The sequence below is a fragment of the Oncorhynchus mykiss genome, chromosome 28, assembly GCF_013265735.2.
Source record: "Oncorhynchus mykiss isolate Arlee chromosome 28, USDA_OmykA_1.1, whole genome shotgun sequence".
NCBI classification, from domain to species: domain Eukaryota; kingdom Metazoa; phylum Chordata; class Actinopteri; order Salmoniformes; family Salmonidae; genus Oncorhynchus; species Oncorhynchus mykiss.
In genome coordinates, this window is record NC_048592.1 from 11,706,469 (window position 1) to 11,732,954 (window position 26,486).

Sequence of the window (26,486 nt, forward strand, 5' to 3'; positions counted from 1 at the left end):
TTGTGTTATGTTAACGACGGCAGGTGTTCAGCGGGTGGGAGCGAAGTATGCTATGTGGTAATTTAGCCAGCTAGTCCTAAAGAGGATAAAGATACACAGCAGGCGCGAAACCATTTGCTAGCTAACTAGCACACAGTGTCGCCGCAGCCTCCCGCTGAGCTATCAGGAGGCGGGGGCGACCGGTACTAGACAGTGTCCTTCGCTCCGCCTGTTGGGCACTGTTTTCCCGCAGTTTTCTCCGGTACACAGCAGGCGGGAGGCGAGGGTGACACTGTGTGCTAGCTAACTAACTAGTAAGCTAGTAAGCTACTAAACTAACTAACTAGTAAGCTAGCACAAAGTGCCACTAACAAACTAGCCAGCTAATTAGCTAGCACTCGCGAGGCGGGGGTTACCGAAAGACCGTCGCCTCCGCCTGTAGGGGACTGTTTTACCGCAATTTTAGTAACGACTGTGAGGGCAGGCAGGAGCGAAGGACACCGTCTACCGGTATCCTAGCTAGCAAGGACGACTCCAGTAGGCAGGGCGAAAAAAAATCTAATACTTATATTTCCCTTTTTTGACTGGTATTCAAAGTTGTCACACAAGCATGAAGATGTTGCGCTTGGGGAGGGTTCATGAAGGAACCAATGGATGCTCGAGTGGGACGCCCTGAATTGCGGGATGCAGTTGCAGGCTGTGGTCAAAGTCAAGAAAACGTTGCACAATGTGACTAGCAAGTGTCCGCGCTATCCAATCCTGGTGGTGGTAGCAATATGCCAAAGGGTTGTTCTCCAGTCACCAATGCCGTCATGAACAAGTCAGAGGATAACAGGAACACTCCGAAGTCTTTTTGAGTATAGGGATGGGGCTCTTATCAGAAAGAAGCTATTTCTTTTTGTTTTTCATCTTCATAATTTTGACAGAGGGACATTATAAATGGGTAAGTCAACCTACGTGTTAAATAGCTTTCTGGACGGGAGACTTTTAGCTAAGTAGCTAATCTCTTATTGCGTATCTATATTTAGCTTGCTGTCAATCACCGGGAGACAACGTTAGCTAACTAAAGTGTGTCAAGCGAGCTAAATCATTGTCAAAAAGCAAAGCAAGGCCTGTTCACTTTTAGTCGGTGCTGTTAGTGTTTGTTCAGCGTAAAGTTGGCTTGGTAGGTAGTGTTAGCTAGCATCTATCAACCAGCATCATTTGGCCAGCTAAAGTACTATGGCTACAAATTGTACAAGCAGCCAGTTCAGCCAATGTGAGCTAGTTCGTTTAATTCGTTTAACTAACTAGCTAGGACGCAAACAGCTAGTTCTAGCTAGCTAACCTAATCCACACATTGCGAAATATTTTTGCGTCACTGTCACGCGATTATCATGTAGCTAGACGAAACTCGTTCATCAAATGCAACAAGGTCTAGGAAATGACCACTTGTTTTTCACAAATCTAATATTTGCGTGATCTGGGCTCACATGTAAAATATTCGGTCTCGAGAAGTGAGACAATATCTTTAAAGCCACTGATATGCATCCTCTATCTCCTGCTCAAATAAAAAAACTTTTATTGCGAAAGAAAATACAATACAATCCACACTAAAATAAACCCAACCCAAAGCAATTGTGTTGATCAGACTTGGTCTCGTGGAATGGAATTCAATAGGCCATTGTCAAAATGGACAATTGCTGTCATTGTACTCGCGGATTAATTTGCATCCCGAAGATAAACTAGGGGTGTATTCATTAGTCGGATTCCGTTGCAAAATGTTTGGTCTGTTAAATGTTTTTTCTATGGAAACCTTTTACGGTTTACTCTAGGAAGAACCACATGGAAATAAACGGGAGGAACCTACGTACATTTGTCCAAAATGAACTCTTGTTTTCGTTGCAAGACGTTTTCCATTTGGAATTAACGATGTCTGTTGTAAAACGTTTTACTACAGAATCGGCTTAATGAATACACCACAGGACTCCTCATTCCTACAGTCAAATAAATTCCCATACACATCTCATGCAGCAAAAGGGCAATTCATTTTAAGATGTGGAAACAGTATTTTATGGGGTAGCAATAGAACATTTTTTGGATACTGAAGGTGAAAAGTATTGTAATTGGAGACCTGTATCCTCAAGGAAAGAACTAGAGTTTCTCTTCTGAATTTCCCCCTTCAATCAGATATTTTAATGACATTACTCAGCCTGTTAAGTGTCTGGCCATCCTCCTCAGAGGCAACTGATTAAGTGGTTTGTGGCGGATGGCGGGGGCCTTCAACTTCATTCCACATTGAAAAACAAGGCCTGTGTGTCAGAACAGACATAGGCTAGGAGGAGGACGGCTAAGGTCTGGTCACAGAAAAGGAAGAAAATATGTTGATTAAAGGCCTCACACACCCCACTTCAAAAGCATGTGCAATAAGTGATGATACATGTTGGAAGTCATTTGACAGTAGTTTAGCCGTAGTAAGTTCAGTCTGGTTTGTCTTAGAGTTCCACTTACTTGAAACCCTTGACAGTGACAATTTAAGGAGCCAACCGAGTCTCATCCAGGTGAGACGACCACATTCTAAAGAACAGGGCTCCAAAGGAAACACGGTGTACTGTGCATTATCAGTCAGTACAACAAAGACAGAAACGTGTGCTCGGAAGTCAACCATCAAAATAGTCAATCAAATTAGCAAGAGAGACCAACAGCACGTGATTGCCAGAAGTTAAGGTTGTATTTTGGGACCTGAAACACAGGGGTTCTCCCGAGGTGCATAGTAGACTCATATTACATTCAGATCTGGTATAGAGAAAAAAGTAAAATTTAACCCAAAGGTGCAGAATATGTCGGCTCACTTCTGCTTTAATTCAGCAAGAATATAATTTGGGTTTCAGCTGTCTTTAGCATTGAACAAAAGCATAGAGTGCCTCTGTGAAATTCCTTGACTTTTACACAGTAGGGCAATTCCACAGAAACATAATTCTGCTGAGTCTCAGACTTTCACCTTAAAATCAGAGGAGGTTGGTGGGAGGTATAGGATCATTTTAATGGCTGGAATGGAATGTAGAGAAACATGGTTTCCATAGGTTTGATATCGTTCCATTTATTCCATTCCAGCCATTACAGTAAACCCATCCTCCTATAGCTCCTCCCACCAGCCTCCACTGCCCAAAAATGTATGCCAAACAAAAACCATTGATTTCAAAGTTTACAACTATGCACAATGACTACTTTGAACAATTGACACAGAACATTTCACAAAAACACATTTACTGGAACAGTGCAGTTTGGTAACAGAATTCAAATCGAATCAAATTTTATTTGTCACATGCGCCGAATACAATAGGTGTAGTTGACATTTCCCATTAAATGCTTACTTACAAGCACTTGTAAGAAAATATTTATTAAATAAACATAAGTAATTTAAAAAATAAAACAACAGAGGCTATATACAGGGGGTACCGGTACCGAGTCAATGGGCGGGGGTACAGATTAGTCGAGGTAATTTGTACATGTAGGTAGGGTTGAAGTAACTATGCATAGACAAACAGCGAGTAGTATCAGTTTAAAAACAAGGGGGGGTTAATGCAAATAGTCCGGGTGGCCATTTGTTTAATTGTTTAGCAGTCTTTTGGCTTAGGGGTAGGAGCTGTTAAGGAGCCTTTTGGACCTAGACTTGGCGCTCTGATACCTTTTGCCCTGCGGTAGTAGAGAGAACAGTCTATGACTTGGAATTACGGTGAAATCTGTTTTATGTGACCATGTTTTCTAAAAACGTTGTTAAATATCTGCTCCAAATAATCAGGTGTCAGCTCTGCCATGATACCTTGAGTTAGAAAACATATATTTTGGTTATTGAACTACAGTACATTATACTGTACTCTCCTCTAGTGTGCTGTACTGCACTAAACTATACTCTACTTTTTACTGTATGGTACTCTACTCTGCTTCACTTTACTGTGCACACTTGTGAAATATCGACATCTATGATAGGAGCAAATCAGAACCACTCACCAATCATGGACATCTATGTTTGGGCTAACGTCCGTGGACGTTGAAATCAAGGCCAGGGCGGACTGATCAAATTGAAACTATTTTTCAACGTCTATGGATGTCTGGTGTCGGGCGATACTCAGTGGGAGAGGGAGGGGGTTGTCCAGAATGTTTTCACACTCTCGCTTTTGAGTATCAGACAATAGAAAGAGAAAGAAAACAGTTGAACATAAGTGTGTCAGTGGAAGAGAGGACAGTAGCAGGTGACCCAACTGTGGGGCAGCATACTGTAGTAACATGGGCTACGAAAAGGCGCCAATTCAACAGAGCAATTCATACGCTTCTCTAAGGTGTGTGTGAGGTGTGTCTAAGGTGTGTGTGTCCTCTCTTCAGTCTCTCTGGATCCCACTGTCCCCAAGTAGACTCTCACCAACCACTATATATATATATTTTTTTTTAATTGACAAGGTAATAGAAACTGACCACAATACTTAAGTGGCAGTCTTTCACCAATGTATATTCAATGACATATTCCAGACTTTTGGTACATTAGGAGAGGAGTTGGCCCTTAAAAGCATCTCAAAAGTACAAAGCATTTTTTTATGATTTTTTTGTGTTTTTTTTGTTAAATGTCTTCTCAGCCCACATGCTCTATATATGTCATGTATGCATTAACTATGTATTCATACTATGACTCTCCCATTTCATGGAATGCCCACCTCCCTCATACAGCATGTTGGCTGAATTGTTTTATCTGGTTCTTCAATGATAGACGCAACAGACGAGGTTCACTTAGATTCTATACAAGTAAAGACCAACAAAATCCAACGTATTACATGGAATGTGCACAGGCTACACATGGTTCTTGAACACCTAAAGGGATTGTCAGCAGATCTGGCTTTCCTGCAAGAGTTACCTTTCAAAAAAAGGAGAGTAGGAGTGAATAGGAGCTGGGTTGGAGAGGACTATGCTGCCACGTACTGTAGTAACAGCAGAGGTGTAGGCATCCTGATAAATAAGAATACACCCTTTTCCCAGCGGCAGGTAGGAGCGTTGGGCCAGTAACCGGAAGGTTGCTGGATCGAATCCCCGAGCTGACAAGGTAAAAACCTGTCGTTCTGCCCCTGAGCACGGCAGTTAACCCTCTGTTCCCCGGCCGCCAAAGACGTCGATTTAAACACATTTTTTTACGGCAGCCCTCCGCTCCTCTTTGATTTAGAGGGGTTGGGTGAAATGCGCAGTGGTGTTTATTTTATTTATTTCACCTTTATTTAACCAGGTAGGCAAAGTACTAGGTGGTAGTTGTCAAGTACTTAAGTAAAAATACTTAAAACGGGAACATGTGCTACTCAAACTGGTCACTGAAATTCACACTTCTATTCAATACAACACATTGAATGTAGCTTCACACTGTTCTCTCTGTGTGTGTGTGTGTGTGTGAGAGAGAGAGAGAGAATCTACATGTCATTGTGGTAGTAAGGGGAAAACACTGCATGATACCTTCTTTACTCTTCAGTTAACACAGACATACACACACTCTCCTTTCCTCACACACTCCCTCTTTCTCCCTCTTAAACACACACACCTCTCTCGCCCACAAACACATACTGCTCGCAACTTTTATAGTTTAGACTTACATTAGGCCTATATGAATCCTACCTCTTGAAGCACACCTCATGAGTAGCAGACCCGTTTCCTTTTTTTCCTGTGTCAATCAAATTAGCCTGGACCTACTGTCAAGTTACCAGGTTGTTAGCTAGCTAGGTAACATGACTGAACAACGTTGTTTGTTATCAAACCAATAATTAGCGACCCGGGATTCATTTAAAACGGCCCGCGACATGGTTTGTGAAATTATATACACTGAACAAAAATATAAAAGCAACATGAAACAATTTCAAAGATTTGACTGAGTTACAGTTCATATAATGAAATGAGTCATTTGAAATCTATTACTTAGTTCGACATCTATGGATTTCACATGACTGGGAATACAGATATGCATCTGTTGGTCACAGATATCTTGAAAAAGAAAGGTAGGGGCGTGGATCAGAAAACCAGTCAGTATCTGGGTTTGACCACCATTTGCGAGGAAGCCAGATATGGGAGGTCCTGGGCTGGCGTGGTTAAATGTGGTCTGGGGTTGTGAGGCCAGTTGGACGTACTGCCAAATTCTCAAAAATTATGTTATTGTAGAGAAATTAACATGAAATTCTCTGGCAACAGCTCTGGTAGACATTCCTGCAGTCAGCATACCAATTGCATGCTCCTTCAAAACTTGAGACATCTGTGGTATTGTGTTGTGTGACAAAACTGCACATTTTAGAGTGGCCTTTTAGATTGTCCCCAGCACCAGGTACGCCTTTATAATGATCATGCTGTTTAATCAGCTTCTTAATATGCCACACCTGTCAGGTGGATGGATTATCTAGACAAAGGAGAAATGCTCACTAACAGGGATGTAAACACATTTGTGCACCACATTTTTGAGAAATACGCTTTTTGTGCGTCCGGAAAAATTTCTGGGATCTTTTATTTCAGCTCATGAAACATGGGACCAACACTTTAGATGTTGCGTTTTTTATATTTTTGTTCTGTATACAATGTTGGTACTGTGATATTACTGTGGTATCTGTATACCGTTGAACACTACTAAGAACATGAACAAATTCATAGTTCAGAACAACATAACAATATGGAAGAAAATTCTACGTATTCTACAAAAACCAATATCACTCCCTAAAAACACACCCCTATTGAACAATCCTTCGGATAGCTTTTCAGAATTCACTGATAGATTGGTCCACATGGAAAACTAAATGAATAGAAACTGTAAATGTCTCAGTACAATGCATTTATTTCCATGAAATAATTAAAAATACATTTTTGGACTGACCAATGAAGATCATTTCTTGATAGGAAACTTCGGTTTGAAATCTTTTGGACGTCAGAGTAATCTTGAGGGAATCCTATTTGAGTCAAAAGGATGTTCATATGATAGGTAAGATATATAAAACCTTACAGAGAGCCTACCCAACTGACAATCTTTTAGAATATGTTTTACTATTGGAACCAAGATTTAAAAGGAACTGATGTTGGCACAAGATGGAGGGAGTGTTGGAACATAGCTAACAAAATTAGTTAATAAAAATGGACGCTTAATCCAGTATAAACTAAAGTATAGAATTTATTACACAACGAAATTCACTAATTCTACAGCACAACGACAGAGTCATGCCTTAAGTGTAAAACTAACAATGACTCAATCCATGCCTTCTGGGATTATGGTAAAGTCTTGGGAGCTGTTGGCGGAGTTAGAAAGTTGTCTGTCAGAAGTATTACAATGTACATTTGACTTTTTCCGCCTGTCTGCATATTTCAAGACATGACATATGAGGGTGCAGTTAGATACCCCACTTGTTGGATGAAACATTTCTCATCACTCATCTTACTTTTTTTTATTATTTTTTTTTTAACTAAAACTGGAAATCAGCCAGTATTGTGAGTATTGTGCACTTCCGGTGCCGACAGCGATGGCCGCCTCGCTTTGCATTCCTAGGAAACTATGCAGTATTTAGTTTTTTACGTGTTATTTCTTACATTGATATCCCAGGTAATCTTAGGTTTTATTACATACAGTCGGGAGGAACTACTGGATATATAAGAGCAGTGTCAACTCACCATCATTACGACCAGGAATACGACTTTCCCGAAGCGGATCCTCTGTTTTGCCCACCACCCAGGACAATGTATCGGCTCCCAGCCGGCGAACCAAAACAACGACGCCGTAAAAGGGGCAGTCGAAGCGGTCTTCTGGTCAGCCTCCGGAGACGGGCACATGGCGCACCGCTCCCGAGCATACTACTCGCCAATGTCCAGTCTCTTGACAACAAGGTTGAAATCCGAGCAAGGGTAGCATTCCAGAAAGACATAAGAGACTGTAACGTTCTTTGCTTCACGGAAGCGTGTCTCGAGTGAGCCATGTTATCGGAGTCGGTACAGCCACCTGGTTTCTTCACGCATCGCGCTGACAGAAACAAGCATCTTTCTGGTAAGAAGAGGGGCGGGGGGTATGCCTTATGATTAACGAGACATGGTGTGATCATATAACAACATACAGGAACTCAAGTCCTTCTGTTCACCTGACTTAGAATTACTTACAATCAAATGTCGACCGCATTATCTACCAAGAGAATTCTCTTTGATTATAATCACTGCCGCATATATTCCCCCCCCAAGCAGACACATCGATGGCCATGAACAAACTTCATTTGACTCTATGTAAACTGGAAACCACATATCCTGAGGCTGCATTCATTGTAGCTGGGGATTTTAACAAGGCTAATCTGAAAACAAGACTCCCTAAATTCTATCAGCATATCGTTTGTGCTACCAGGGCTGGTAAAACCCTAGATCATTGTTATTCTAACTTCCGAGACACATATAAGGCCCTCCCCCACCCTCCTTTCGGAAAAGCTGACCACGACTCCATTTTGTTGCTCCCTGCCTATAGACAGAGACTAAAACAGGAAGCTCCCGCGCTCAGGTCTGTTCAACGCTGGTCCGACTAATCTGATTCCACGCTTCAAGATTGCTTCGATCACATGGATTGGGATATGTTCCGCATTGCGACAAACAACAACATTGACGAATACACTGAGCGAGTTTATTAGCAAGTGCATCGGTGATGTTGTACCCACAGCAACTATTAAAACATTCCCAATCCAGAAACCGTGTATTGATGGCAGCCTTCGCGCGAGGCAGTGCGAACCACTGCTTTTAATCAGGGCAAGGTGACCGGAAACATGACCAACTACAAACAGTGTAGCTATTCCCTCCGCAAGGCAATCAAACAAGCTAAGCGTCAGTATAGAGACAAAGTAAAGTCGCAATTCAACGGCTCAGACACATAGGTATGTTTTTTAAAATGTATTTTACCTTTATTTAACCAGGCAAGTCAGTTAAGAACAAATTCTTATTTTCAATGACGGCCTAGGAACAGTGGGTTAACTGCCTGTTCAGGGGCAGAACGACAGATTTGTACCTTGTCAGCTCAGGGGTTTGAACTTGCAACCTTACGGTTACTAGTCCAACGCTCTAACCCTGCCGCCCCAGGGTCTACAGTCAATCACAGATGACAAAAAGAAAACCAGCCCCGTCGCGGACCAGGATGTCTTGCTCCCAGACAGACTAAACAACTTCTTTGCTCGCTTTGAGGACAATACAGTGCTACTGACACGGCCCGCTACCAAAACCTACGGACTCTCCTTCACTGCAGCCGACGTGAGTAAAACATTTAACCCTCGCAAGGCTGCAGGCCCAAACGGCATCGCCAGCCACGTCCTCAGAGCGTGCGCAGACCAGCTGGCTGGTGTGTTTACGGACATATTCAATCAATCCTTATCCCAGTCTGCTGTTCCCACATGCTTCAAGAGGGCCACCATTGTTCCTGTTCCCAAGAAAGCTAAGTGCTTTGAGAGACTAGTCAAGGACCATATCACCTCCACCCTACCTGACACCCTAGACCCACTCCAATTTGCTTACTGCCCCAATAGGTCCACAGACGACGCAATCACAACCACACTGCACACTTCCCTAACCCATCTGGACAAGAGGAATACCAATGTGAGAATGCTGTTCATCGACTACAGCTCAGCATTTAACACCATAGTACCCTCCAAACTCGTCATCAAGTTCGAGACCCTGGGACTCGACCCCGCCCTGTGCAACTGGGTACTGGACTTCCTGATGGGCCCGCCCCCAGGTGATGAGGGTAGGTAAGAACATCTCCACCCCGCTGATCCTCAACACTGGGGCCCCACAAGGGTGCGTTCTGAGCCCTCTCCTGTACTCCCTGTTCACCCACGACTGCGTGGCCATGCACGCCTCCAACTCAATCATCACGTTTGCAGACGACACTACAGTGGTAGGCTTGATTACCAACAACGACGAGACGGCCTACAGGGAGGAGGTGAGGGCCCTCGGAGTGTGGTGTCAGGAAAATAACCTCACACTCAACGTCAACAAAACGAAGGAGATAATCGTGGAGTTCAGGAAACAGCAGAGGGAGCACCCCCCTATCCACATAGTGGAGAGGGTAGTAAGTTTTAAGTTCCTCGGCGTACACATCACGGACAAACTGAATTGGTCCACCCACATAGACAGCGTGGTGAAGAAGGCGCAGCAGCGCCTTTTCAACCTCAGGAGGCTGAAGAAATTTGGCTTGTCACCAAAAGCACTCTATAACTTTTACGGATGCACAATCGAGAGCATCCTGTTGGGCTGTATCACCGCCTGGTACGGCAACTGCTCCGCGTACAACCGTAAGGCTCTCCAGAGGGTAGTGAGGTCTGCACCGGGGGCAAACTAACTGCCTTCCAGGACACCTACACCACCCGTTGTCACAGGAAGGCCATAAAGATCATCAAGGACAACAACCACCCGAGCCACTGCCAATTCACCCCGCTATCATCCAGAAGGCGAGGTCAGTACAGGTGCATCAAAGCAGGGGCCGAGAGACTGAAAAACAGCTTCTATCTCAAGGCCATCAGACTGTTAAACAGCCACCACTAACATTGAGTGGCTGCTGCCAACATACTGACTCAACTCCAGCCACTTTAATAATGGAAAAATGTATGTAAAAAAGGTATCACTAGCCACTTTAAACAATGCCACTTAATATAATGTTTACATACCCTACATTACTCATCTCATATGTATATACTGTACTCGATACCATCTACTGCTTCTTGCCTATGCCGTTCTGTACCATCACTCATTCATATGTATGTATATGTACATATTCTTCATCCCTTTACACTTGTGTGTATAAGGTAGTTGTGAAATTGTTAGGTTAGATTACTCGTTGGTTATTACTGCATTGTCGGAACTAGAAGCACAAGCATTTCACTACACTCGCATTAACATCTGCTAACCATGTGTATGTGACAAATAAAATTTGATATGATTTGAAAGGCCATTGCAGTTTGCTTTGGTTATGTTGTGCCCATTAGGAACTGAATGGTAAATGATGACTGTAGCCGGTGGCCACGCATAACGTTTTAATTTGGTTTGTTTAAGTTGGCAATCACACACATTTGAAAGTGCAAAAGTCTGTGTCACTATGTTACCGTGGAATTGCCCTCTTGATAATGCAATGTTTAAGAATAATCATGAATGAATCATGATGAGTGAGATGCCGTTCAATAAAAGGCTACAATGAAGGCTACAATAAAACGAGTTCTAACCTCTCACCATTACCAATAGCAGCCAAGGTTAGAATTTTTTGAGAGGCAAGACACTCATCATTATTCACCATTCATTCATTATTATCCATAATCATGGTAGGATAGCATCCACATGAATGCAGAAGTGTTCAGCAACGTCTTCTATTCTTACTTACAAAAAACGACATTCACCATTCAGTTCCTATTGGACAAAACACAACCAAAACAAACCGCAAATGCATCCAACAAGTTTGTAGTCTGCAGCTTGATGTAGTCAAGGAATATGGGCTCAAATACTCATCTTTTGACTACTTTAATACACTATTTGGCCGAAGTGAATTTGTACAAATGCTTAGGACTTCTTCAAATGGGGAATAGCCTACATGAAGTGCTTTTATTACTAAATGTTAAAACGGATTTGTATGAAAATACCCTCAAATAAAAGTTGACATTCTCTACTGTCACCTAATAAACTCAGCAAAAAACAGAAACTGACCTTTTTACGGACCCTGTCTTTCAAAGATAATTCGTAAAAATCCAAATAATGTCACAGATCTTCATTGTAAAGGGTTTAAACACGGTTTCCCATGCTTGTTCAATGAACCATAAACAATTAATGAACATGCACCTGTGGAACGGTCGTTAAGACACTAACAGCTTACAGACGGTTGGCAATTAAGGTCACAGTTATGAAAACTTAGGGCACTAAAGAGGCCTTTCTACTGACTCTGAAAAACACCAAAAGAAAGATGCCCAGGGTCCCTGCTCATCTGCGTGAACGTGCCTTAGGCATGCTGCAAGGAGGCATGAGGACTGCAGATGTGGCCAGGGCAATAAATTGCAACGTCCGTACTGTGACAGTGCTACAGGGAGACAGGACGGACAGCTGATCGTCCTCGCAGTGGCAGACCACATGTAACAACACCTACACAGGATCGATACATCCGACCATCACACCTGCAGGACAGGTACAGGATGGCAACAACAACTGCCCGAGTTACACCAGGAATGCACAATCCCTCCATCAGTGTTCAGACTGTCCGCAATAGGCTGAGAGACGCTGGACTGAGGGCTTGTAGGCCTGTTGTAAGGCAGGTCCTCACCAGACGTCACCGGCAACAATGTTGGCTATGGGCACAAAAACCCACCATCGCTGGACCAGACAGGACTGGCAAAAAGTGCCCTTCACTGACAAGTCGCGGTTTTGTCTCACCAGGGGTGATGGTCAGATTTGCGTTTATTGTCGAAAGAATGAGCGTTACACCGAGGCCTGTACTCTTGAGCTGGATCGATTTGGAGGTGGAAGGTCTGGTTTTTTGCTTCACTGTCCAAATACATATGAAGGGGAGTGTATGTAGCCTACAGAACAGCACATTTAAAGTTCTGATAAGCCAAAGAGAATTTCCATCACTTTAGAACTAACTATGAATCAAGTCCTCTTTGTACACCTCTCACAAGACAAATGTTAAGATGGTTTGTTTTGGTCCCCATATGTCCTCTCAGGTTCAAGCCCAGCACTGTGTGTGGTACGGTGAGTGTGGGGAGTCCGACAAGGTCCCGGGGAAGAAGTACAACTGCAACTATACAGGACCACCTATCCCACTCCCAGCAGAGGGCCATGAGCTGCTCACAGTAAGGTTTATCATGGAAGCTTTTTTTTTTAACTGGTTCTCTATGTTTTCATTACACTTCTGAAATTACACTTGACTCCAATTGTAATGTTCTCACATGTTTTACTTGAACAAAACCAGGTTAGGTCATCTGAATGATCCCTGTTCTTGTTTTGTGTGTGTAGGAGCTGTGTCCAGGCTATGACTATGGGAACCAGAGTCTGTGCTGTGATGTCCAGCAGCTCCTGACTCTTCAAGGGAGCCTTCAGCTTCCCCTACAGTTCCTCTCTCGGTACGCACCATAGTCTTTGCAAAAATAACTTTGTCATTCCATGTGCCATACTTGGACATACTCCCGTAATGGCTATGATTTGGTTTAGCGAGATGCCTTAGCAGTAAGGTAGCTTTGTTGATATGTTGTCATCTCTGTCAATCTAAAGTTCCCTGACTCTCTCTGGGTTCTCCGTCTCCAGATGCCCAGCCTGTTTCTTCAACCTGATGAACCTGTTCTGTGAGCTAACCTGCAGCCCCCGCCAGAGTCTGTTCGTGAACGGCACCCAGTTCACTAATGACACAGCTGCCAACAAGACCAATGTGGTGGAAGTCCAGTACTACATTGGACAGACATTTGCCAATGGTGAGGGGGCACATTGCCTGGTCCTCTAGACTGGGGCGGCAGGTAGGCTAGTGGTTAGAGCTTTGCGCCAGTAACCGAAAGGTTGCTAGATCGAATCCCCTAGCTGACATGGTAAAAATCTGTCGTTCTGTCCTCTGAACAAGGCAGTTAACCCACCGTTCCTAGGCCGTCATTGTAAATATGAATTTGTTCTTAACTGACTTGCCTAGTTAAATAAACATTTTAAAAATAAAAATCTGTTAATGCTTTCTTGCCAACTCCTATGGTCATTGTCCATAGGAGTTGGCAAGACTGCAAACAGATTAGGCTAGTGGGCAGATCAGGTCACAGTTTGAGAGTGGAAGAGTGGAAATATACAGTCACTTCCATTGGCTAGCACTGTTGTTGACATAATGCTACAGATATCAGTCAGTCCCAAGGTGTATAATGTAATTTTGGTCCTCTCTCTTGGCAGCCATGTATAATGCTTGTCAGGATGTCCAGGCCCCCTCCATTAACGTGAAGGCCTTGTCACTGCTCTGTGGTAAGGACGCCAGTGACTGCAACGCCACCAACTGGATCGAGTACATGTTCGACATCAACAATGGACAGAGTCCCTTCCCCATCATCCCTATATTCTCAGGTAAGATGCACAATACAGAATATGTGCCATTTACAACGAAAGGGCATCTGTCTCCACAAGTATTCATACTTATTTCAGTTAAGGATAACATTGGTCTCTGTTTAAAACAGCACAATGACTCCACATCCTCTGACTATCCCCACCTCTCCAGACGTGCCAGTGTCCGGTATGATCCCCATGAACAACAAGACATACGGCTGTACGGAGGGTCTGGAGGATGGCTCTGGGCCATGCTCCTGCCAGGACTGTAGCCAGGCCTGTGGCCCCCAGCCTGTCCCTCCGCCCCTGCTTCCGCCATGGACCATTCTGGGCATCGACGCCATGGTGGTCATCATGTGGATCTCTTATGTGGCCTTCCTCCTCATCTTCATCGGAGCCGTGATCGGAGCCTGGTGCTACAGGCAAGGACCGACGCATATTATGACCTGACTGAAGCAGTGTTTTCCTAAGATGTATCTAATGGTGCTGTTTTTTTTTTTTCTTTTCTCATCCAGAAAAAGGACAATCGAGTCGGAGTATGGTCCCATTTTGGACAGCAATAACCCTCCCTGTCTGAACAATGACAACATTGACCAAGGTACGGTGCTGCATATCAATCAAGTCTTTGTGCAGCACTTACTTGTTTTACTTAACTTTCTGGACTCCCAGCTATTAAAGTATCTACATACGACAGTGCCAAATCAGCCCAAAATGCAGTAATATTCTCAACAACAAAAAACTCCCATTTTCTACCTGACCGTTAACTCCTTCCCTCATCTCTCGCTCTGTGTCACAGTGGACGCGTCGTGTGGTGAGACGCTGGGCGAGCGCTTCGAGAGCTCCCTGCGTTCCCTCTTCGCCCGCTGGGGCTCGTTCTGCGTACAGCAGCCCCTCGTGGTCATCCTAGGCAGCCTGGCCGTAGTGGCCGCCTGCTCAGGGGGCCTGGTCTACATGAAGATCACCACGGACCCCGTGGAGCTATGGTCCTCTCCCAGCAGCCAGGCCAGGCAGGAGAAGGACTACTTCGACAGCCACTTCGGACCCTTCTTCAGGGCAGAGCAACTCATCATCACCACCACGCTGCAGTCAGAATCCGTCTACTCCCCGAACCCCGCGGGGGCTGACGTGCCCTTCGGAGCCCCCCTGGACAAGGACGTCCTCCACCAGGTGGGTTAGTTGGAGGAACTGGGCTGGGGGGGGGGGGTCATGGATTGAGGTGTGATTAAAATATTCAGATGGAATTGTTGTAGCATTTAGAATTGGATTATGGGTTGTGGACATTTTGGTTCAAGCTATCTGAGTAGGGTTTCCTCTAGGATTTCTTTCAGCAGCTGAAACCCTGGATCAGTGACCTTAGTTATAATCTTTTGCTCCCGCCTCTGCTAAATTAGTATAGGGGAAACGATGCTGTGTCAAGAATATATCCGCTGTATTGTTGATCAAGTGTGGAGTCTCTTCAGGAAGACCTACAGTATTTGGTCTTTGCCTTAGTTCTAATGTGACATTTTATAGTTTTAGTTTTTCTCAAATTTTAACACAATCTCTTATCTCAGGTGTTGGATCTCCAGACGGACATAGAAAACATAGTGGCTTCATACGGGGACCAGAAAGTGACATTAAAGGATATCTGCTTGGCCCCGCTGGCCCCCTTCAACGACAACTGCACCATCCTCAGTGTTCTCAACTACTTCCAGAACAGCCACAAACAGCTGGACCGTAGCGTAGGCGATGAGTTCTATGTCTACGCCGACTACCACACACACTTCCTCTACTGCGTCAGGTGAGTGGCCCTCAGAACACTTTCTCTAGTGACATTCTGCACCTGGGGAATGCTACAGAACTCATGAGATTGTACCAGTTGCCAGTTCCTCTCCAACTCGAGTCATTCACATTGAAAGATTGGTTCTGATATTGCACATTGTAAAATGTTTTTATTGCGCTTTGTTTTCCTTCAGCAGGTATATACTCATAGCTGTGTGTGGTGAACAGTTAGTCTTAGATTTGTGTATATTACCTCCGTTATTAAATAATTCTGTCTGTCTCTCCTGTGTGTAGTGCCCCAGCATCCCTCAACGACACCAACAAGCTCCATGATCCCTGCCTGGGCACCTACGGAGGCCCTGTCTTCCCCTGGCTGGTCCTGGGAGGCTATGATGGTGAGTGGGGATACTTTTAACATCATCACACAAAGAAATAGAATCTAGAATTAGTCCGTGGGAATAAGAATTAGTCCGTGGGAAATATACCTTCTTTTTTTTTTTACATTTTGTAGTGTTTTTTTCTTCCCTATCGGTGTGTTTGAGTGTATTGTATGTGTTTTTATGTTTTTAAATTAGGAAAACGTGTCTTCTACAAAAGGCTAAACCTTATTGCTTAACTCCTGTATATAATCACAAATGTTTTTATGATGCAGAGATAGCTATGCAAAGATAGTTATTTGGTCACTGACCTTGTAGAGTCGGGTTTAATGAGCGAAAACTCGGACTGTTTGCAACTTTGAATCTGTGTCTTGGAACATCCTTCAGACTCTTTGATATTGATTTTACTATTGTTTACTGTGTTTTTTTTGTATTGAACTTTGTCAACACAAATTCCCTGACCGCGGCACTTTTTTTGCATCTTGTTCTCTCACCCCAGCCACCAACTACAACAACGCCACAGCTCTAGTGATCACGTTCCCTGTCAACAACTACCATAACGACAGCATCAATCTGGGGAAAGCTCTGGCCTGGGAGAAGGAGTGAGCAAAACAAATGTTTCAGATGCTAGTGTATATACTAAAGCAATTTCACATTTCAGTCAGATTTGGTTTTGTGCCATGATTTGCCATTTTGAAGTAACACATCCCTCCATTTCCAGATTCATTGTTTTCCTGAAGAACTACAGCAACCCCAACCTGACCATCTCCTTCAACTCTGAGAGGAGCATCGAGGACGAGATCAACCGCGAGAGCGAAAGTGACCTCAGCACCGTCATGGTCAGCTACGTCATCATGTTCGTCTACATCTCCCTGGCGTTAGGACATATCCACAGCTTCAGGAGGTTGCTGGTTAGTAGTAATAGTTTACTTTATTTAATACGTGTTTTGTCGACATCTCCCCGACTCAAGACAATAGTTTAGGTCGTTGTCTAGCTCAAAAGAGAGGTCAAGCCCCTGTGCGCAGCATTGTGTTTCCTGCAAGGTTCTGATTCTGAACGACTAACCCTCTGTCGTTGTTTTCTGCCCAGGTGGACTCTAAGATCTCCCTAGGCATAGCAGGCATCGTGATAGTGCTGAGCTCAGTGGCCTGTTCTCTGGGCATCTTCAGCTATGCTGGCATCCCTCTCACCCTCATCGTCATCGAGGTCATCCCCTTCCTGGTGCTGGCTGTCGGCGTCGACAACATCTTCATTGTTGTCCAAACGTACCAGGTACGTGTATGTATGTGGACATTATGTGTATGTAACGGCATGTATATGGTCACTGTCGAACTCTGTAATGGCAGTGATGAATGAATGAATGAATGAATGTATTGATCACCATGTGTGATGCGTTGTTGTACAGAGGGATGAGCGGATGCCTCAGGAGGAGCTGCACCAGCAGATAGGCCGTATCCTAGGAGACGTGGCTCCCAGCATGCTCCTCTCCTCCTTTTCTGAGACAGTGGCTTTCTTCCTGGGTATGAGAATGACCTGTAACCTTCAGCCACTTAACACCTCTCGTGTTGACACACTACTTGGCTACATTATAGAAAAATCAAACGTATTGTATAAGGCAGTATGTGAATACTTGAAGACGTCAACTAGGTCCTTTGTCATTCCCATGGATATCCGTATTGACTGCAATTTGTGTAACGACAAGCTTGAGTCTGGAGCTCTGATGTCAGTGGGTTACCTACCTTTTTCCTGTCCAGGGGCCCTGTCCACTATGCCAGCGGTGCGGACCTTCTCCCTGTTTGCTGGGCTGGCTGTGTTCATTGACTTCTTGCTACAGATCAGCTGCTTCATTAGCCTGCTGGGCCTGGATGCCAAGAGACAGGAGGTAAGGAGGGCTGGGCTGGTATGGGGGTACTGTAGGGCTTGGTTAAGGGTTGGGGATGACTTCTTGCTACAGATCAGCTGCTTTGTCAGCCTGCTGGGCCTGGACGCCAAGAGGCAGGAGGTGAGGACGGCTGGGGAATAAACTAAATGTTTCCACACTGCATTTGCTTCTCCTTTGAGAGGACTGGTGATGACTCACAGGGGTAGGCTTGGCATGCTAAACAGTAGCTGTCAGCATTCTGTGTCACTATTTGCTAACTCCCTGTTTCATTACCATGTTATTCCCAGCTAAGCATGAGCGTCACGGTTACAGCCCACTTCAAGTGAGCAGTGCACTGATGTCACATTTAACAGAGAGAGACACAAGTTATCTAATTAGGAAGTACATTCTGAACACCTGTTTTTAAAATGCTATACTGATTGGGTCCTTGGGGCCTTATTCAGGATTTCCGGGTTAAGTCAACATCATTCTCTTGCACTTCAAGAATTTAGACGTTGTTTTTCCAGGGGAATCGTCTGGACATTGTGTGCTGTGTGAAGCTGCCAGTTGGCCAGGAGGAGAGGACAGATGGCTTCCTCTTCCACTTCTTCAAGAAGGTCTACGCCCCCTTCATCCTCAAAGAGTGGGTCAGACCCATTGTGGTGAGTGCTGATGCTCAGATTTAAATGTACAATAGAGTCAGCGTTCAAACCAACATGTTTTGTAAACAGTTAGCCACTAAACTTCCATAGTGTATCTTTAACAACTTCTCTCGGACAGGTGGCTGTGTTTGTGGGGATGTTGTCCTTCAGTATCGCTGTCACCAATAAGGTAGAGATTGGACTGGACCAGAAGCTCTCCATGCCTGATGTAAGTATGTATAGTACGTCTAACCAACCCCACCAGCCTCACTCCGTGTGCTATTGATAATCGGTCTTCTCTTTTGATGCGTGGGATAATGTCAGACATTTTGTCTCGTGTTGAATCTCCTATCCACTAGGACTCGTACGTGCTGGACTACTTTAAGAACCTGAGTGAGTACCTCCACACGGGTCCTCCGGTCTACTTCGTGGTGGAGGATGGCCATGACTACCTGAGTCTGGAGGGCCAGAACTCTGTGTGTGGAGGGGTGGGCTGCAGCAACAACTCTCTGGTCCAACAGGTCTACGCAGCATCTCTCATCAGCAACTAGTGAGTGAAGCAACAGCAACCCCTCCCCACTTCTTTCACCTTTGGGCTGCATGTTGAAATCCCTAGTATGATGTGAAATCAGTCGGGGTTTAACAGGGAGACTAGAACTCTGGTTTTGAACTCGCTGACAAACAGTGCTGGGATTCGCGACACCCGCAATAATATGTGTATGCAACCAATAAAATGTGATTTAATTACTTGACAAAGTCATATTACATATTACTTGTTACATGTAACAAAACCACCCACCACTTCTGTGCATGGCCAAAGAGCTCTATTTTCATGTCGTCCAACAAATGTTAATGCCTGTAGTTTGCTAAACTGCATTGGCACCTGGATTGGAACCGGTGCATTGGTCAGATGACATGAAAATAGAGCTCTTAGGCCACGCTCACCAGTGGTGGGTTTGGTGTCAAAAGAAGGATGAATATGCTGAAAATGACCTCATGCCTGCTGTAAAATATGGTGGTGGATCTTTGAATTTATGTTATTTTTTTGCCCACTGGGGCCATTCGAGATCAACAGCATGATGAACTCTACCTAGTACCAGGATATTTTAGCCCAAAAAACTGGTTGCCTCTGACAGGAGGCTGGTCTAAGATCCCTCCCAATGTGTTCTCCAATCTCATGAAACATTTTTGAAAAAGGCTCCGTGCTGTTATCCTCGCAAGGGGAGGATAACAATCATTTTGACCCCTTATCTAAAAAAAAAAAAATTACTTTCTGTGAGCAATTGTACTAGTATTAAATCATATAATTTCATCCTTCAAAATCCAGCCGCCAGTGCTGGTTAGACCTCTGCATAGAGATGGATAACTAGAGGGCGCCCTTGGCACTAGACGGTGAATCCCTATGGGCTTTGTTATCACAGAAGCGATCAATGGCACAGCTTTCACACAGAGGTGAAATATTTTCTGAAATTGCTTTACTTGAAAAAGTAACTATTATTCCTCCAAATTTAAAAAAATAACGCGTTACATTACTCCGTTACTCATAAAAGTAATATCATTACATAACGTGTTACTTTTGTAACGCATTACCCCAACACTGCTGACAAATACCTTTCTTGTTTGGAGGTATTATAAGACTTTCTTGAATGTCTTCCAATAGAAAAGGATCTAGTCATCTCAATGTAATTCTCCCCCCAGCACCACTATAGGATTCAACCCGTCGTCATGGCTGGATGACTACTTTGACTGGGTGAAGCCTCAGTCCTCCTGCTGTAGATATTACAACTCTTCTGGGGCCTTCTGCAATGCCTCAGGTAACACACACACACACCTGCTGTAGATATTACAACTCCTCTGGGTCCTTCTGCAATGCCTCAGGTACCAACGTTAAACCATTATCCAATGTGCCAATAACACACTGCTCTGATCAGGTCACGCACTCTCTTTAGTCTCTTCCAACGGCTTCTGGGCAAAGCAAGTCTACACGTTCAGGTCAACTCTTAACACGTCTTAACAATGTCTCACTCGCATCCTGATTTTGAAGACACCGGCTACATTCCGATATCAAGCTGTTGCGAAACGGTGCCATTCTGAAGTATTGCTTTTAGTCAATGAGGCAGTATATTTGAAGGGCTTTTTCTTTGTAATTGCGTGTTAGAAATGTTGCACTGAAGTACCTACATTTGTCTACTTTCATCAGTGGTGGACACGTCGTGTTTGCGCTGCCACCCCATGACCCCCAGTGGGAAGCTGAGGCCCATAGAGCAGGACTTCATGAAGTTCCTCCCCATGTTTTTGTCAGACAACCCCAACGTCAAGTGTGGGAAAGGGTAATGGTTGTTTCTCTATGGCAATGAAGGCATTGTAGTTCATAGTTGAGTGTGTATCGAGACATATTGACTGGTTGCATTTCATGCTTTTACCTTGATGTAGTTTACACTTTTCTTTTTTGCTTCTCACTGATGGCGTTGAACTCTGACATTGAGATTCAATCATTCCGTTTAAAGGAATTGTCATTTGTTTGAACTGACTGACTCTGTATTTGCCTCTAACGTGGTCCTGCAGTGGTCACGCGGCCTACAGTTCAGCTGTGGTCCTAAAGGGGAACGACACATCTGTGGGGGCCACCTACTTCATGACCTACCACACTATCCTCAAGGACTCCCCTGACTTCATAGACGCCATGAAGATGGCCCGCGTCCTGGCTGACAACATCACAAGCGCCATGGGCCACAAAGTGTTCCCCTACAGGTAGACTATGGTATCAAACACATCAAATACGCCGTTTCCATGTGGTTGAAACCACTCGATTGACCATTCCAGCCATTTTTATGACCCCGTCCTCCCCTCAGCAGCCTCCACTGCCTCACATGTTGTGAAACAAAGCGCGAGGCTTTTTTAGCTGGTGATATAACTGGTGATATAACAGTCACTGGTTATTTTTGCCCTCACGAGAAGAGAAATATAGTCACAACTCACTAGTGAGATAGATACGCCCTGAACTCGCCCATTCTGAGTTCCTGATTTTCGGGCTAAATAGAACCGCTCTGAAAAGCTGTTAAATTGTGTGGCCCAGGTCTTTGTTCTGCAAAATAACCATAAAAGGTGAAGTAAGTCAGTCATAAATAAACACACACTCATAACATGTTGTTTTAGCTGCCCTCATAACATAGATTGTTCTCCATCTTTTTTCTTTTCTTTTCTTATACATCCAGATTTTATGCCACCCCCCTGTTTACTACACATCCTGTTTTAAGGGTTCAAGAGGGGTTGTATAGTACATGTAAACACTGCATGTAAGATGCCATCATGCCGTATTTTGTCCTGTCAAAGTACTGCCCTTCAGTTTTTTTTGTTTGTTTTGCTTCTGGGTCAAAGTGCCTTGAGTTGCCACACTAGGGACCTTTTTCAGTTTGAACCTTTTTAGAAGTACATCATTCACAACATGTCATTGTCTACATATACTGTACTGGAGTTCTGTTGTTTTCCCCCTCCAGCGTGTTCTACGTGTTCTACGAGCAGTACCTGACCATTGTCTACGACACGGTCTTCCAGCTGGGCGTGTCGCTGGCGGCCATCTTTGCGGTGACCGCGGTGCTGCTGGGCTTTGAGCTGTGGTCAGGAGTGCTGGTCAGCATCACCATCGCCATGATCCTGGTCAACATGTTCGGGGTCATGTGGCTCTGGGACATCAGCCTCAACGCTGTGTCCCTCGTCAACCTCGTCATGGTGAGAGAAGGAACAGGCTGATATTTTTATATATATATATATAAATAAATCCCAAATTATGTCTTCCTATAATTTGACGTTTTGGTAGTTATTTCTAAATGATATGTTTTGACCAGAAAGGAGGATGCAGAACACTCCTTGTTGTGAACGCAGCCCAGGATCTCCGGTGTATTCATTGTGTGTGTGTGTGTGTTGCAGAGCTGTGGTATCTCTGTGGAGTTCTGCAGTCACATAGTGAGGGCTTTCTCCATCAGTGTGAAGAGCACCAGAGTGGAAAGGGCTGAAGAAGCTCTGGCCCACATGGGCAGCTCAGTAAGTAGATCTCTACTCTTGTGGTTCAACCCACACTAGCACACTTTGTGCTGTGTTCATGGAAACGGCACACTGTCTGAATATGTATTTTTAAAAAAAGCATGTAGCTCATCCTTTGCCCGAGGATTGTCTGTTCTATCAGTAATCTGACATGTAAAAAATAGTACGGAGTGGCTGCAGATCCAACGTTTTGGGGATCTTTACACTGCACTAAAAGATCCGGAGCCTCGCGAGGCTTCTGCACGTGTATATTCTCTACTTTACTCAGGCGACCGGTCATGGTGCTCCTTTAATAAAGTTAGATCAAAGGTGAATCGATGTCTGTAAGATCACACAATGATAGTGTTCTACATAACAGAACTGAATATGATAGTGTAATGTCATGTAATGTATAATGTTACTGTAAGAGAAAAACACCACTGCGTTTTTCTCTCTCGTAGCCAAAACTCAAGTGCGCTCTACAGGGCAAAATACACAGGTAGGCTATATACAGTTGAACACCATCTGCTCTACATTTCGTTCACTCTGTTCAAAACAACACTGTAGGCTACTTTGAAGCCTCTTTGAAACTAAACTGTATAACTCAAGGAGATCAAAATGCATATCACCATGTAACTGATTGAGATCAATTGGTTGCTATGCAGAATGAGGCTGCGTGGACGTTTCACGGGTTAAACTGAACGAATGATCATGCGCGGTTGAATGCGATGGTGTTTTTGTCTTAAAGTAACGTTACATTATTCTATTAAATTGGGTTCTGTTATGTAGAATTACTGTGATCATTGTGTGGTCCTGCAGACACGGATTCCGTTTTGATGTGACTTTATTAAACGGGCACCGTTCCTCTGAGTAGCCTGTTCTCTGAGAGTAAAGTAGAGAATGCAGGCTGCACGTGCGCAGAAGCTTCGGGAAGGATCTTTGAGTGCAGAAGACTAAAGATCCCCCCCCCCCCCCCCAAATAAAATGGCTCTGCAGCAATGGAGGGGGGGGAAAACTGTGTGAAATTGAATTCTCGGCTTGAATGGATTATCTAGGAAAGTAGAAATCACTTGATTTGTTTGGCTCTGTTTTTTAGAACCTGGTTATTGATTTCATTTTTGACTGCAGGGAATGCTGAGCACCAGAATGGAACTAAACCATGGTTCCTCTTCTCCCAGGTGTTCAGTGGGATCACTCTGACTAAGTTTGGAGGCATCCTGATCCTGGCTCTGTCCAAGTCCCAGATCTTCCAGATCTTCTACTTCCGCATGTACCTAGCCATGGTGCTGCTGGGGGCCACGCACGGACTCATCTTCCTCCCTGTGCTGCTCAGCTACGCAGGTATGCATAGGGTGATTTTCTCAATTGGGCAAAAGTCCATCTTCTAAACTCGCCATGTGTAGGAGAGTACCACGTTGATAATAAGCGAACGGAGGCTCCTCCCTTCGATAGCCCCTCCCCCCCGAGAAACCTCATAATTATCGTACCGGCACCCTATCATGGAAGAGTTTTGAAATTTGTCACAGCTGTAGTTTTCTTGAAGAAAAGCGTGCACACATTTCAAAACGATACGCTACTTATCTACATGTCTGACACAACCAGCTACAGCTTTTCTTTTACCACTTTACACATCTTATTTGGGGATTCCTCTGTAAACATAATTTGCATGATGACGCGCAGGTGGAGAGGATGTCTCATTTCATAAGAGTAAAATTGTTTCCTTTTCAGGTTGGAGGAGTCGAGCAAAACCAATTAAGATTCTCCCAGTACACGTGTGTGTGTGTGTGTGTGTGTGTAAATGTGTGGCCTTTCACCGCAAATATAATTTGCATCACACTATAGCACCTCTCTGTAAGCTCACTAAAACCCTCAAGCCCCAAAAGGAAACTTGCCCTGAAATTCACCTAGTATTTTGTGTAGTGTCTCATCTTACTTAGTACCAGTTTGTCTTTATGTCAATGTTTACACTGCATGGAACGAGGATAAGGTTGCCTCCCAAAAGTTTTAAACGATTTCACCATTGGAAAAATTACACAATCTGTCGGTCTCTCTTCCCTCAGGTCCTTCGGTAAACAAAGCCAAGGTGTTTGCAGCCAACAAGCGCTATGCCGGCACAGAAAGGGAGCACCGCCTCAACTTCTAGAGGCTCTGTGGGGCAAAGAGCAGGACAATGATGATTTTGAACTAACTAACCTTTCTGTCCTGGTCTGGGAGAGACAATGTGGGGTGACGGAGGTAGAAACAGCAGTTTCTATGATTTCTGACACGCACTCGCAATGCAGGGATGCAACTCAGGAATAACTGTTGGGTGTGTCTCTGAGGCCTCTCACACTTTATTTAATTCTGATGGGCAATTCTGGGTAGTTTTCATTAGGGCACACAGTGGAAAAATGTTTTGCAATGGACATTTCTTGTCGACCAGTAGTCTTTCCCTGTTTTTGTCTGTTTTGGTGCCTAATGAACACCACTGATTTCAGTAACCTAGAATAGCCCCCTAATGTAACATTAGCAGCAATAGGATGATATACTGTTTCCCCTCTCAACACAGGAAGTCAGCTATGTGAATATAGGAAAAACTTAAACCCCCATAAACGTCTAGTTTACATCTTATGACCCTACTCTTTATTTTCTCTTGAGGACCAGCTATTCTTTAGATTAGCTAAGTAGAATGTGTAAAGAGAATGATAATATATGCAAAAGATTACTTCTCTGAGAAGAAAATAAAGTTTGACGAATCATTTATGTATACTGTAATGTAACTAATAATGAAACCAAATAATGTTTAAAGATACAGTTAACCTGGTATACATTCCAGGTGTTCCACACATAGAAAAATAATTACTGTAATTTTGTTTCTATGGTTCCACAGTTACTGAAAAACTTGACTAGCTTGATTTGAGGCAACTTTTATTAACGTTATTATAATAATATTGTGTGACAATATGGGTCAATATTCACAGTGACGCAGAGTAAGAGTGATGATCTTGGACCAGGGCCACCATGTCCATATAATGATAAATGAAAAGGCAAAACTGATCCAAGATCTGTGAACAAGAGCTCAGTCTGTAAGTACATTATACTAGGCTTGGTCTGGCTTCACATCTTGCAGTAATGTTTTTGCTTACAGTTAGGGCTGTGCCCAGTTGTCTGTAGTACCTCAGAATGTAGGGTTGAGCAAAGATATGAAAGTAAAATTTATTATTGTTATTATGGGGCAACCAGGGGCTCGAGATGTTTGTTACAGACATGCTTGTTGACAATGCTGCGCATTGGCACTAGAAAGAAGCACAATGTTGTAATATGGTAACCATGTCTTGAATGAAAATCTTAATGTTTTAACATTTTAATGCGTGGACTGTATTGCAGCTCGGTATTGACAGATTTAAATCTGATTTGCAATAGAATCTCATATTGGTATATTGGTACACCACTATAGATTTGCTTAATTTGGTAAAATAAAATAAAAAATAAATCACTAACTAATATCTCATGTGTGCCTTATTTTGAACCTAAATGCACTGAGCAAAAATATAAACGCAACATGTAATGTATTAGTTTCATGAGCTGAAATAAAATATCCCAGAAATTTGCCATATGCACAAAAAGCTTATTTTGCTCAAATTCTGTGCACAAATTTGTTTACATCCCTGTTAGTGACGATTTCTCCTTTGCCAAAATAATCCATTCACCTGACAGGTGTGGCGCATCAAGAAGCTGATGAAATGTCATGATCATTACACAGGTGCACCTTGTGCTGGGGTCAATAAAAGACCACTCTAAAATATGAAGTTTTGTCGCACAAT

The 26,486-nt window shown here is 43.8% G+C and overlaps 1 protein-coding gene across 2 annotated transcripts; it reads left to right on the forward strand.

The window, feature by feature from the left end:
* The first annotated feature begins 362 nt into the window (after positions 1 to 362).
* Positions 363 to 26,168, forward strand: LOC110508551 (NPC intracellular cholesterol transporter 1). 2 transcript variants are annotated; one of them, XM_021589135.2, is made up of 25 exons: positions 363 to 922; positions 12,678 to 12,806; positions 12,970 to 13,076; positions 13,258 to 13,421; positions 13,876 to 14,043; positions 14,195 to 14,444; positions 14,538 to 14,620; positions 14,819 to 15,189; positions 15,576 to 15,802; positions 16,078 to 16,178; positions 16,660 to 16,762; positions 16,882 to 17,071; positions 17,251 to 17,433; positions 17,567 to 17,681; positions 17,916 to 18,043; positions 18,550 to 18,684; positions 18,803 to 18,892; positions 19,023 to 19,213; positions 20,362 to 20,477; positions 20,864 to 20,993; positions 21,229 to 21,414; positions 22,161 to 22,392; positions 22,591 to 22,704; positions 23,862 to 24,024; positions 24,744 to 26,168. In XM_021589135.2, the coding sequence occupies exons 1-25, from the start codon at positions 845 to 847 to the stop codon at positions 24,824 to 24,826; spliced, it is 3,837 nt and encodes a 1,278-aa protein (XP_021444810.2). In that variant the 5' UTR covers positions 363 to 844; the 3' UTR covers positions 24,827 to 26,168. The 2 variants fall into 2 exon arrangements, with proteins under 2 accessions (XP_021444810.2, XP_036822016.1); XM_036966121.1 differs by lacking the exon at positions 363 to 922 and having other exon boundaries at positions 12,677 to 12,811.
* The last annotated feature ends 318 nt before the right edge of the window (positions 26,169 to 26,486 follow it).